A 13604-nucleotide genomic window follows, 5' to 3' on the forward strand; every position below is an offset into this window, starting at 1 on the left:
GAAACCACAACGGAGACATTTCTCTACAAAATGAAGTTCCCACTTCTGAAACTTCTTGCCCACAGCTGTTATTTTTCACCTTAGGTTTGCGAGCCAAATGTTAAAGAAGCAGCCAGTATGTGAGGGTGCATCTCATTCCACATTTCAGACTTTTCTAGTTCGTTTTGAATTAATTAGTCCAGCTTAAAGTAATTTATGTCAGCTGAAGCTCAGCTAATGTGGCCAAAGAACCATGAATAAAATTAAGCAAGAATCAGTATAACATTAAACGCCCCTTTCACATATTTTGAGAAAATCATAATTGATTGTAAAACACATAAGTTCTGAGTGAGGTGAAGCAAACAGACGCTACTTTTCTGTAATCTTTAGAAAAAATACAAATACATAATTTGGGATAATGATCAAGTATTCTTTCTGTCAGGTACATAACTTCATCCAGATAAGTTGTTGTTTGCTTGTTTGTTTGTTTTTTAACTGGTATACTACATGCTTATTTGTTTGTTTTTATAGAAATTCATAAAGTCTACCAAACTAAACTTCTGTCTATAAACTGTTGGACAAAGACACAATTTCTATAGATTTGCTGCTGCACATCACCGCAATAACTTTTAAATCAGCCATATTTCAGCTTTAATTCGGTGGTTTGGCAAAGATTTTAATTAACGTAAGCACCTGTTAATTAAATTTTAATTACGTGTTTATGAATTAGCTGCATCAAACTGGCTGAAAGTATTAGCTATATTTATACATAGACCTTATTTACAAGCATTCATTCTGTTTAGGAATAAACTAAGTCATAAATGCAGCCTAAAGATCAGACGATCTGTCTGACTTTGTTTGTTCCATCATTTGCACCAACATCTCTTTAGGTCCTATCTTGAAATTACAATGAAAGGTTTAAAAAAAACAAGGCCGCACTTGCCACAAAACAAACTGTTTGTCACTGACTTCTCTAATTACTTTTGAGGCTCTAATGAAGAACTATGTATAAAAATGACTATAATAAAGTAAAATGTTTGTTAAACCTGCTGAACTAAAGTTGAAGGTCTGCACTTCAGTCGCATCTGAACTGTATGATTTAAAATTGTGTGGTGGGACAAAAAAAATCCCACTGAGGTTGAATATCTCTGTCTGGATAAACCACTGAATGGTTACAAAGCCAAACACCCCCAACAAAGAGAAACGCACAAACAAATGTTTAAATCACTGTGAAATATTTTATTTATTTATATTTATTTACAATTTTATATACCTTTCTATTAAACATAAACCAGGGCAAAGGGTGACTCTTTACCCTGAAAAAAAAAATGAAATAATAAAAATAAAATTAATGTTGATTACATGCCACTGATCTCCGCCTCACTGAGGAAACCTGCAAATGTAATCAATCAGTCAATAAACTGTGGGATGCACAAATATTTTTATATTAATCTGTGCACATGATCATAGGTTTGATATGTTTAAAAGGAATTGTTAATGAAATTGTTAAAAAAAAAATCTTAGTAGAGCTAGAAAGAAAAAGTAGTTTAAGTTTCTTCTGACCTCTTCAGACCAGAGGGTAGCTTGCTGCAGTAGCAATCCCACACTGGTTGGATTTGTTCCTGCTCATCTTAATGTATCCCTTGTCTCCCCATTCAAGACCCCAGCTGCAGAAAGAAACAAATTAATAAACATTTAGCAGATATAATATGTAACCAAATGTAGCGACGTAATAATCTACATGTATTACCTCTCAGTAACTATTAGAACGAGCATCAATCAAGTTATTTACCTGTTCTTGACCAGCCAGTAGTCATTTCCGTCCTCAGTACCATAACCCACAGCCAGCACACCATGGTCCAGCTGTAAGCTGCTGCACTGGGGCTCATTGTACACTCCTAGAAATACATATAATTTAGACTGAGAGGTTTAAAAATAAATAAATAAATCTTCACATTTCTTTCTCTATATAAGATTTTTATTTGGCTCTTTCAACACAGTGTTTTACCTGATTCGTAGAATTGGAATGACATCTGAGAAGCATCAATGGCTACAGAAACGGGTCCGATGGTGGCCACAGCCTCTTTCAGGGCGTCTTCATCGCCTTTAGTCACATCAGTATAGCCAGTGGATGTGGCTCCAATATTATCAGGATTATAACGGCATTTTCCATCCTAGTCGAGAGAAAATTATCTACTGACACATTTTGCAAGTCGCTATTGTAAAAATATAAGAGATGAGAGCATTTACCAAGCGCTATAATTTTAAAGATAAATATAAAAGTAGTCAATAAATTGACCTTGATCAGATTTGCGTCACTAGATATATTTTTTCCACAAGGTGGCAGTAAAGTACACCAGTTGTTTGCAAGTCTATCATGAATAATTGTCTTTTCATCTCCAACTCTGTCATTTGTCAAGATAATGACAGTCAAGTGATGAACAATAACATTATAACATTATAATAAGCACATTATTCTCCACTCTTTTATTACCTCGGCCTCATAAGGGTAGGACTCCTCAGTGTCAATCCCTCCATTTGCTTGGATGTACTGGAAGGCGTAGTCCATCCAGCCTCCACCGCAGCCCTCATTGCCATAGTCTCCCGAGCAGTCGACCAGCTGCTGCTCGCTCAGAGACACCAGCTTTCCTGTCTTCCTGAAGTGCTGACCCTCCAGTGAGCCAGTCTGCAACAAGCGTCAGTCAGTTTGAAGCCAACAGTCGAGCAAGTTTCCTGCTTTACAATAATAGAGAAGACTACGTTATATGTACTCACTGCACTGAAGGCCCAGCAGGAGCCACACTGCTTCTGATCCTTGACATCAGTGACATATCCCTTATCCCTCCAGTCAACAGTGTCGGGCAGATCAGTACCTTCAGGTAGTCTAAGTCTGAAGAAGGTAGAGCCACGGCGAGGCAGAGAAGCATTGAAGGAGTGAAGGCAGCCCTGGGAAATCACTCGCTTGTACTCTTCATTTTCCTGATGAAGAAGAACATAATTCTGGGCTTATTGGGTTGTTATCCAAAATGCTATTCTCTGTGTCGTTCTCTGCTAATTGCAGTGAAAAATGCTGATGACCTACACATAAAAACCTAAACAGACATACAAACATACCATGTCAGCAAAGTAGGTCATGCCGAGGCGGTAGGACTTCAAACCCTGGTCTGCCAAGATGTTGTGTACAAGCACAAATTTGCGGTTGTTGAGCCAGATCTGCCTCCGGTGAGCCTCCTCTGATGGAGAGTGGTAGGATCTTTCTGCCATTTTGAAAAAACAATTGTCAGAAAGAGAATGAAGGAACCAGGATGAATCCTTAAATATTAACAATCTAATTTCCAGTAAGAGATTTTCCTTTATTCTAGTCTTATAATGTTTTACAAGCATGTGAGCGTGAGCAAGGCCAAATTTAAGGGTTCCTTTAAGACCACGAAACATGATGAATATCATTTGACAAAAAGCTCAAACAAATAGGAGAGGAAGAGTCTGCTGTCTCACCAAACTTGAGTTTCCAGGCATGAACTCCAGATCTTCCAGAGAGATGCTGGCACAGCTGGCCACAGCCAGAACAGCAGCAACAACAAGCAGCAACTTCATCTTGACTGGACACAAGCAGAAAAAGACACAGATCCTGTGTGGTGTGCAGAAAACCAGACAGATTGTTTCTGATGCCTGTCACATCAGCTTTAAAATACTCTCTATCGTGATGTTGGATGTCACTTCCACACTACCACAGTATCCGCTCTACGTCCTGGTTTCTTTAACTTTCTGTTTCATCTCTCCTTTCTATTCTTTCTCAAATGAATGACTCTTTCATCATTCTGTCACTAAAAAGTGTAGTCTGTGTGTGCAGTCGTCTGTGCTGTAGCTACTCACCTGGCTCGATGTCAGTGTATGTGCTGAAGACTGAGGTAGAAGCACCTGTGGGTGTTGTAGAGCTGTCTGAGGAGTTCTTATATAGCCAGCTACAGTTATGACTACAGTATTCCAGTCAGGTGGCTGTCAGCAGGTCACAAAAAATATGGCACATGAAAGTCAATCACTGAAACAGACAAAGGTGGAGTTATACATTAAGAGGAGGATCGCACGATGACACTGTTTTGAGGAAATATTTTAGTCAACCTCAGCAAAAACACTGAACATTACTGTCATGAATCCTGTTTACTGCTTTTTCTTTGGTTTTTAGGTTTTTTTGAGGGCATGATCAGTTTTGGGTTTAGTCATATGGATTCACGTTCAACAAACACCATATGTCTGTATGTGTTATTGTTATGTGTTTTCCCCTGTAATCTGTTTCCCACCACAAAGAGATGGGAAGTCTCCAAAACGAACAACAGCAGAAAAAACAAACAAACAAAAACAAAGCAGACATACAGAAACAACACAGCGCGTGTGCTAATGTGTCATCCACCTGCGAGCTGAAACCCTTAAGAAGAAACAGATTACATCATTCTGGAAAATATGCAAAATCCTCATAGAGGTGCTTTTATTTCTTGAAATTGTAGGTGGCACCTCAGCTAACACCCACTCAGTGAATGTTGTTTAATGAGTTACATGAATGATCAGGATGTATTTGAAGTGTTACCCCATCTTTTTTCTTCTTTAAGAAACTGAAATGATGTATTGTCTTCATATGTACGCATATAACCTCTCGTAGACTGATTAAAGTCTCTAAATTTTCCCACAAATATGGAATTTTTGTCCCCTTTTGTCTGAAAGTTTTCTTAAGGTTTTGAGCTACGGTGCAAACAAGCACACAGCCACACACAACTTCCGATAAACTCTATTCTGAGTTTGATATTGTTTGATTTATGATTCATGCGGGTTTCCACTGACAGTTATTCAACACTTCCTTTCTGTTTCCACAAACACATCCTGTTTTTAAGCTTGACTGTAAGGCCTGATTTTCTGGGCAAATCCCACCCATCTTTATCAGTGCAAATACAAAAATGTGCATTTTGTCTTTAAATTCTTCCCTGTAAGTAAGATATCAGCCTTTTTTTTTACTGGCAATTTATCTTCTGTAACTGACGTCTGTCTGTCTGGCTGACTAGTGGTCACAAGGCTTTCAGTGTTACGATAGCCATAAAGAAGATGTGGAGTGGGTGGGAAACTAAGAACTAAGCAAAAAGTTTACAGATTTCAAGGAACTCTTATTTTAGTTTATGTCATGCATCTGACATCCCAACTGAAAGCACAGATATCAGTATTTTGTACACAAGATTGGGGTTATTTCTGTCAGAAAAGTGCAAATAGTTTGAATTCTAATACCTCTGGATCAATAAAAAAAAAAAACAATATGCTGTTTTCTTTCTATGATAGAAATGCATAACTATTGCTACAGTGTAGCTTTGCAGTAGTATTATAATGCTTTATATATTTTCAGCAGTGGCTAATGTAAGGCATGAGAGGACAGTTCATTAGTGGTAGAAGAACACAGTTTTTGTTTCGTTTTTGTTTGTTTTTTCACTTAAGTGAAAGTAATACTACTCTGTAAAATATATTTAAAATTAAAGCCTGAAAGTCAAAATCCTCTAAAGTGAAAAAACCTATAATGTGTGAAAAAAAACAACTACAGCTGTTAGTATGGGAACCAGACAAATGTGTAGAGTCATGAAAACTATTCACAATAGACGATCGTAGACAAACATGAAGATTGTAATAGATAATAAAGTTATCTTTTTATTATTATTTTTTATTATTAGGAAGGTTGATTTTATTGATTTTATGTGTTTAATTATTTTATTATAATAAATAAATGTCATTATTTTTTTCCTGGGGGGTGGCATGTCTCCCAGCTAGATAAATTAATCTCACATAGTATTAAAATGATTTGTTTTTATTGTGAAGTCCAGCAGAAGTGGTCAGGTGCAGCATAGCGTGGATGCATAACAAGTAACAGGTTCACCGTGAGTCAGCACAACAGCAATTACGAGGATGGAAGTTCACAAATCAAAGTTTGCACATTTTTGTCTGCTTGTTTCGGGAAAAATGTGGAAGTAAAGCATGTGAACATGTTATGGTAAATGGGTCTAGGGACTTATCTGGAAAAATTAAAAGTGAAGAAAAAAAGTTTTGTGTGTGTTTTGTGATTTCTGCTACCACTTGTTTATACTACATCACATGTGTTTCTTGCTTCATTTTTATTTGTCTCCTTTAGCTTGCACATGATGATTGTATCAGTTAGATATTAAAAGTTAAAACAGCAGGAAAGTCACATGTTTAAGAAATTCAGATGAGTAAAGCACAAAACTCAAGTTTACTGTGTTTTACACTCAGTAATCAGGTTAAAAGATTCCAGTTTATTTAAAGCAGGGAGGATGACAGTTGATCACTGAGTGAATCATATGATTATTAAAATAAAAGTTGAAGATTTGGATCACAAACATGTAGTAAATCTGTATTTGTATATAATGTGCCATTTGACTCTAGAACCTGTATCATGTGACTACCACCAATGAGCCATCATATGACTATTGTTTTGAATCTGGGTCAGCATAGGGTTTGTCTTATTATAAACTCTTACTGAAACCAATGCATAGTGCAAGTGAGGCAATCAGTGGTTCTCAGAAAGTGCTCAGTAATGTCGGCCACTAACCTTTGCTCCCATATGTTGAGATGTTGTCCTGAACATGTTGTTCTCAAATTTCTGTGCCATGTTTTTTACACATGATTATGTATTATTTTTTATTAACAGACAGTCTGTGCACATTTATGAAAATGTCTTTTCAGTGTAATGATTATATAGCTGGAGCAAATGCAAGGGGTTTTTTTTTGCATTGGGCTCGTTAGTAGCTATTGATAAAGCTATATATAATCAACCAAGTAATCAACAGTGACCTCTGTACTAAGAGATAATACTGGTCAAATAGTTATAAAAAATGAGCTAAAGTAGTTCTTGGTTTTGACAGTTGATCTGACAGGTGCTCTCCAGTAGTCACGGATAAATATGCAAAGCAATTTATTCGCTCAAAGAAGAAGCTCATGCTATTTTTTAATTCTTAATTTTGTGTTTTCATAGCTAGTTTTAGTTAGTGTTGCTGTAAAAGCGCCATAAACTGTGTCTTGGCTGCATTACAGCAGCTCAACCTGTTGTAAGTGTGCCCTGTAAACCTTTATTTGTTGTTGGCTTTGCAGTGCTATAAACACACAGGAGATGTCACTATTTCATTTGGAATATTTCAGTTTACTAACAAACATGGAAACCACCAAACCAAATCCACTTTCTGTTAGTAATAAAACTAACGAATCAGTAATTAATCAAATTAAGCTACAACTTTAGGTTAAATCAATTTTAATTTTAATCTTGGTGTTATCCATAGTGAGTCAATTTATGCCTTCCTCATACAAACTACACTTGAATGTGCTGCTTCACATTATGTGGGATTTATTGACAGCCATGTACTGTAATGTGACAATATCTGTGGCTGCACACTTACTATGGATTAGATCCTGGAGGGTAAAAAAAAAAAAGAGGCTAGTGCCAGCAACAATACTAGCATGAAAAGGCTGTAAGGTGGTTGGAATGGGAAGCTGACAGGAAAGCTATCCCTGGTAAACTCTTTTAATTTTATTACTCTACATGTTTCCTCAGATTAAAGCCAATCACATAGTTGGCTGCTCTCTTAAGGGGGCGAGGGGTCACACATAACAGCCACTAAATTGTGACGGTGGCCAAGACTGGCATACCTTAGGGCATAATCTGATTATCAGATCAATAACACAGCAACATTTGGTGCATAGCTGGGATGGCTTGCTTCTTCTCTGGTTACACGTGGCTGGCATTTGCCACTCATTCCCACTTTATAGGTGACAAAGTGTGAATGCAAGCAGGAATTCAAATGGAAGGCCTTTTAAATAAGACGAGGTGCACAGCGTAACCTTGATCACATCTGGCTCTGCTACTGTATCTGGGAATCAGACAGCTATGAAAATGTCAGGGCACCCAACAAGTGTGCAAATTAGAAACAGACCGAAAAGCCCTCATCACAGATATGTTACCTGACACCTGGAGTCTTCCCATGGAGCCAAATTTCTTCAGGCTAATATTAGTATTTATTATCTAGAAATATTACTCTCTTATATTCATGTTGCTAACATCGTTCAAGGTAAACATTTATGAGATGTGACAATGAACCATAAAAATATTTATTGACATCACATTCTTGGACACGAAAAAATGAGCACACCGAAAAAATAATCCCACAAATATTAAGAAAGCCAAAATTCAAAATTTCCACGAATGACAGAGAACAAAAGGACTAAAATGGAACAGCATCAAATTGAAAGTTCAGTTTTACCTGATAGTTCTGAGCAAACAAATCGTGGTAGATGCGAGAGATATTCTCCACATAAGATAGATGATAGATCTGGTATGGTCAGCTTTATCACCTCTTTTAAAATATATATATATATATATAAAGCACAATCAGCTTGACACAAAAAAATTCAGAACACTGGCCAACCTAATATTTTAGAAATGCACATAAACACCAATAAATATAAACACTTTATTTCAGAGAGCAGTATTATATAATAACAAACACAAAAGGCCTCATGATAACAGTCACAGAGCTTAAACTGCCATAATTGCTGCTCTTGTTTATCACTGAATGTTGCATTTGTGAAATGCAGATAAGTGGATAATGAAAACCACTGTACCAACACAGAGCATGAGACAGAGATAACCAGGGACATTGGAGGAAATCCCTACTCTCTGCTATTCATCCCTCTGTCCCTCCATTCATCCTTCCATCTCTCTGTCCTCTGCAAAAAAAAAAAAAAGAAGTCTGTTGTGATCCTGTCTTTCTCAGTCCAAACAGGTCACTGTGGCTCCCACCTTGCCAAGGTCTGTGCAGTGACAGCAGAGGGAGACCAAAAGAGCTGAGAAAAAGAGAGCAACAGCACAGATTACAGACAGTTCGGACACTCTCCCTCTCTCGCTCCCTCTTTCGCTTTGCTTTATCTCCATGGTGCACACATGTCGACCTGGAGCAAGGCTGTATACTGGCAGGGGAGGCTAGAAACAGAGTGAAGGGGGGTGGGTAGATGGGGATGCAAAGTGTGTATGGTGGAGGGGGGCGGGGGATAAAGGGACCTGCTGCGACAATAGCAAAGTAGGTCCAGGGACTAATTGGATCTGGTAATGGCTGGTCACTGTGACTGAAGGGCTCGTTAGAACCAGTAGAGCTCCTTGCCTTTCTTGTGCTGCTGGAGACCTGAGGGGAAAAAAAGAAAAGGATACAATGAGGAGGACAATGGTGAACACAGAACACAGGTTGTCATGGAGTCTACTTGTGCCAAACATCCTGTTTTTGTGGGGTGGCGGGGCTCCTGTGATGATTATGATGTGTTGTGTGCATTTGTGAGTGTGTCTGCATGCGTGGGAGTGTCTATAATGGTGACTGAGTTATTTAACTTCCTGAGCGTATATATGTTTGCATCTGATCATTTGTTTTCATATATAGAGCATTACAGGGGCTGAAAGCTGGTATAGCAGTGTGCAACAGAGTGTGGGTGTTTGTGTAAATGGTTATTTGACTGTATATTATTCATGAATCTTTGATATTTTAAAGTCAGGATTGCTTGGTGTGTTGTGTTGCTAAATTTAAAGGGATGAAAGTTCAATCTTGCACTAAAACTGCACTGTACCATCCAAAAGCCTCACATGGTTGAGTGGTTACCTGCATCCATGTTGAGGGCCAGGGTCTGGCTGACATCTCCTGGGGGGAGCAAACTGGGCCATGAGGTAGCGGGCTCCAGCTTGCTCACTTCATAGTGGCTTGGCAAGGTGGGAAGATGTGGTGGCCTCACGGTAGGCATGAGTAGGGGCCCATAGTGGGGCTCCAAAGCCGAAGGTGAATAAAGTTCATGGAGAGGCCGTGGGGGGCCGTAGGCTTGGGCCTGAGGATATCCCCAGCTTTCTGGTGGGTGAGGGTGGGAGTGTGGATGAGCGTGTGGATGAGGATGAGCGTGTGGGTGCTGCAGGCTGGGGTGTAGCCCTGATGCGTACGGGTCCATGGAATAGGAAGGTGCACCGGTCTCACAGTGGGAGCGACTCTGAGGCGAGGAGTAGTTACTGTCCCAGAAGGATGGGGGGAAGCTTCGTCTACTGCTAGGCGACGGGGTATCTAATAAGGGAAGAGGTGGGAGAGAAGAGGTAGGAGGAGGCACAACAGTCAAACTTCGGCCAAGTCATGAACTGTTGCACAACTGCGTAGTGAATTGAATTGATTTATAGAAGCAAATGGAAAGGCTGGAGCTGTGCAGGAGGAGCAACACATACTAAAACATAGATGTCACTCACATGACTGCTACACCCTCTGGCCCAGATATCTTCCCCATTGGATCATACTGTCACACCGTCCTAGCCCCAACAAGACACAGAAATAAACACAACCACGTTCGAGCAGACAGAGGGGAGTGAGCGCTAAAGAGAAAGGTAGAAAGCGCGATGTCCCTATACCCTGGAATTCTATATAAGGCAGGCGCTCTGACCTGGAACGAGCCCAAGACTCACAGGGTCTTAAATCACTTGCTGTGGTGACATCGCTCACTCTCCTGTCAGCTCACTACTTTTGAAAGTCTCACAACACACTCAAGCCGACACAGACACACACACACACTCAAAAGCAATTCTAGCCCCGTTCTAGCACCCGCCAACCCTCTCTTCTGTCTCCTGCACCCCCACCTGTTGTTTTCTCTGCTCCCCCACCCTCCTCGCCCTTGACAGAATGTCAGCAAGCCATTATATGTTTTTAGCAGTATAATTTTCCCATGGGATAGTTATATGAAAAAAAATGCCCTATGCATCCCCCCAAGAGGCAGCGTTTCCCACTGCCCATATCACAATGACCGCAACTTATATAAATCTGACTGGCAGGTGGGCAACTGACTGAGCAACCATTGTGGGGCAAGAGCTGGAGCAAGAGACAGAATGGCAGCCATGGAGACGTTTGAAGGGGATACCGCAGCGAGGCTGTGCGCTTACGGTCATGTATAAACATAGCATCTGTTGTGAGGCAGGGAGCGTGCACTGGTGCTGAAATGAAGACGTCCGACTCAACAAGGAAAGAGACTAAACCGACAGAGCAACAGAGTGAGTAGACGCTTTAGGCCCTACATGGATATCCAAGGGATATCGTCAAGCTGGCAGCAAAAAAGAACACTGGCATCTTTAAAATATTCATTTCGACATTTTTGTTTACTTTACATCCTGGTGCAATCAGATTTAAAATTGTAAAAAGAGGAAAGGAACATCTTTACTTAACACTAATTTGAGCTTTTATAGGATTCTCTGGATGATAGTTATGGATTATCTGTACTTGGTATTAACATAAGCCACAATAAACTCATAAATCCATAGCGTTTCGTGGAGATAAAGTTGCCAAAACATACTGCAATCACAGAGTCATATTTAGACCCGGGAGGCAGATATTAGAAATCTGACTATAGCTAGGTCTGATTTTGGGATTTTCACAGACAAAACCAACAATGCACGCTGACTCTCTTGTGTCTTTTTTAAACCTTTTAGCCTGGAAGAGTCAAAGTAGACCCATTTGACTTCCAACTGCTCCTAACCTTCCTGACCCGATGCCCCGACCTTTCCAGGGACAACTTTTTGAACAAATGAGCCCTTCAACTGACCAAATTACCTGTGTGACACTCTGCTGCGCTCCCTGTCAGTTCAGCATGTGTGGCCTCAAAATCTCATGCAATATATCTCAACTGTGACAAATATGCCACCTGTGCTTCCCTAAATACATGGGAGGAGAAGGATTTAGTTAGGAGAAACCCAACAATCGTCATGTAAACACGCCTAGAATAAATTAGTCTATTAAAGATTTGATAAAATTGATTGGTGTTGCTTTATTTTTGTGCATATACTGCACAAATTTGATTTTTATAAATACATCTTGAAATCTTTTGTTTTTTGTTTTCAGTTTCTTTAAGAACACCAAACATTCACTATGACTTTGTATTGCTGGTACAAGGACCTTTATTTGAGTCAAATAATCTTTCTGCATGCGCAATGAAATTTACCTGTTCCCCGATGTTCTGGTGCTCGACGTTTGCCCTCACCATCCATATAGGAGCTGAGGGCTCTGGAGAAGTGCTCATCCACAACGCTGCTGATGTCTCCCTGGTAGTAGGTGAAGAGGACACAGCGAGAAGTCAGGTATTCTGCCTCGGGAGCTTCCTGCTTCTCTTTGGGGCCTTCTTCTGGTCTTGAAGCCGCAGGAGTATAGGAGGAAGAAGAGCTGGATGAAGCAGAGGAGGAAGTTGATCCTCCAGTGCCTGGGCCCCCAGACATCCCCTCGGGGCCGTTGGGAGTGTCCATAAAATCCCGGCAATGAGATGAAGTGCAATTTAGACCTGTGGCAGCCTGGCGCGGTGTTAGAGGGCAGGGAGAGGAAGAACAGGGAGAGAGTTGAAACAGGTGTTGCAGAAGACAGTTCTGGAGCTGACTATGAGACATTTTGACACGATGCTCTTCTTTGTATGAGGCAGCACTGGTATGTGTAATCTGTGTGTGCGTGCGAGCTGCTGTGGCGCTAATTAGTGGGTGCAGAGTGACTTCTGTGCTTGGTGTGACATGTACAGATATAAAGAAAAAATCTCAATAAATCAAACTAATTCTTAAATCACAAACTTAAACAAATAAATAACTTTTTGAATCGGGTTGTTTGCTTTTACGCACAAGCTGCATAAATTAGCATATCTGTTAACTAGCACAACAGGCTCCAATACTTGAGATGAGAGTTATCACAAGAACGTTTCCACATGTGCTCATTTCTTACCTGGAAGTTACTGATAAAAGCGGGAGCAGTCGGTGCGTACGATGCGTAATGTCCATAGGCTGGGTACATAACATCCAAACAGCTCATGGTAAATGAGCGATGTCTTCAATGCTCTGTTGAAACCGACCTTAGTGAGAGAGAGAGCGTCAACATTCCGTTTATGTCGGAGAGAAATGAGCTTCTTAGTCGCCGATCAGTGCACAAAAGCCCGTTCCAGGCTCGGCATAGTCACTCCAGGAGGAGCGCACCTCTCCGCTTTCATTGCGTGCGCCACACAGCTGCGGTACCAAAATGTGGTGAGGTTTATGGAGCAAGCATGAGGGTGTCCTGTCCTGTACATCTTTGTGTCAACCCCTCCCACCTTTACCAGCTCTCAACACCCCACATCACCGACATTAAGACTCCCACTGGCATAACATCTATAACAGATCGCTTTCGAGCAAATTTGACACACTACTGAAATTAACTGCCTGATGGGTGTAATCGTGTAAAAGCTCATTTAAAACATATAGGCGTAAATTATGTCAATATTTGTGAATATAAAATTGAAAGAGTGGGCAAGAGTGTATTCTAGAAAAGCTGTAAGCACACAGTAAATCATTATGACTCCAGACCATCGTAATCCTGGTGTAGAAAAAAAAGGGTTAAATAGAATGTCATCTAGTTACACAAATAGATTTGGATGAAGTCACTGAGCTTTATAACTGGCCACACAACAATGAGCACATGATACACGTGGTTCAGCGACTTTTTATTCGTCTCCATGTACTTTGGATACTTAAAAACTTTGTGTTCAGTCCAGGTCGAAAGTGTATCCATGGTCTTAAA

The 13604-nt window shown here is 40.2% G+C and overlaps 1 protein-coding gene and 1 pseudogene across 1 annotated transcript; both read right to left on the minus strand.

Annotated features, from left to right (window-relative positions):
* Positions 1-1203: 1203 nt before the first annotated feature.
* On the minus strand, positions 1204-3826 carry LOC146552712 (procathepsin L-like; annotated as a pseudogene).
* A 4284-nt stretch (positions 3827-8110) lies between these two features.
* LOC146552713 (transcription cofactor vestigial-like protein 2) lies at positions 8111-13066 on the minus strand. The gene is made up of 4 exons (XM_085257114.1): positions 12777-13066; positions 12019-12361; positions 9660-10106; positions 8111-9194 (listed from the first exon to the last, which is right to left on the minus strand). Exons 1-4 carry the CDS (start codon positions 12861-12863, stop codon positions 9151-9153), a joined length of 921 nt encoding a protein of 306 aa, XP_085113240.1. The 5' UTR covers positions 12864-13066; the 3' UTR covers positions 8111-9150.
* Between the last annotated feature and the right edge of the window lie 538 nt (positions 13067-13604).

The sequence above is a fragment of the Mchenga conophoros genome, linkage group LG19 (genome assembly GCF_057382185.1).
Source record: "Mchenga conophoros isolate Kocher_MC1m ecotype Shallow Benthic linkage group LG19, M_conophoros_male_GT1.1, whole genome shotgun sequence".
In the NCBI taxonomy this organism is placed as follows: Eukaryota; Metazoa; Chordata; class Actinopteri; order Cichliformes; family Cichlidae; genus Mchenga; species Mchenga conophoros.

Excerpts from the sequence above, each read along its gene's own strand:
- LOC146552713 (XM_085257114.1), bottom strand. The coding sequence starts at position 12,863 with ATGAGCTGTTTGGATGTTATGTACCCAGCCTATGGACATTACGCATCG. Across the intron at positions 12,362-12,776 it reads CTTTTATCAGTAACTTCCAG|GCTGCCACAGGTCTAAATTG; the intron begins GTAAGAAATGAG and ends ACACCGCGCCAG. Across the intron at positions 10,107-12,018 it reads ACCAGAACATCGGGGAACAG|ATACCCCGTCGCCTAGCAGT; the intron begins GTAAATTTCATT and ends TTCCCTTATTAG.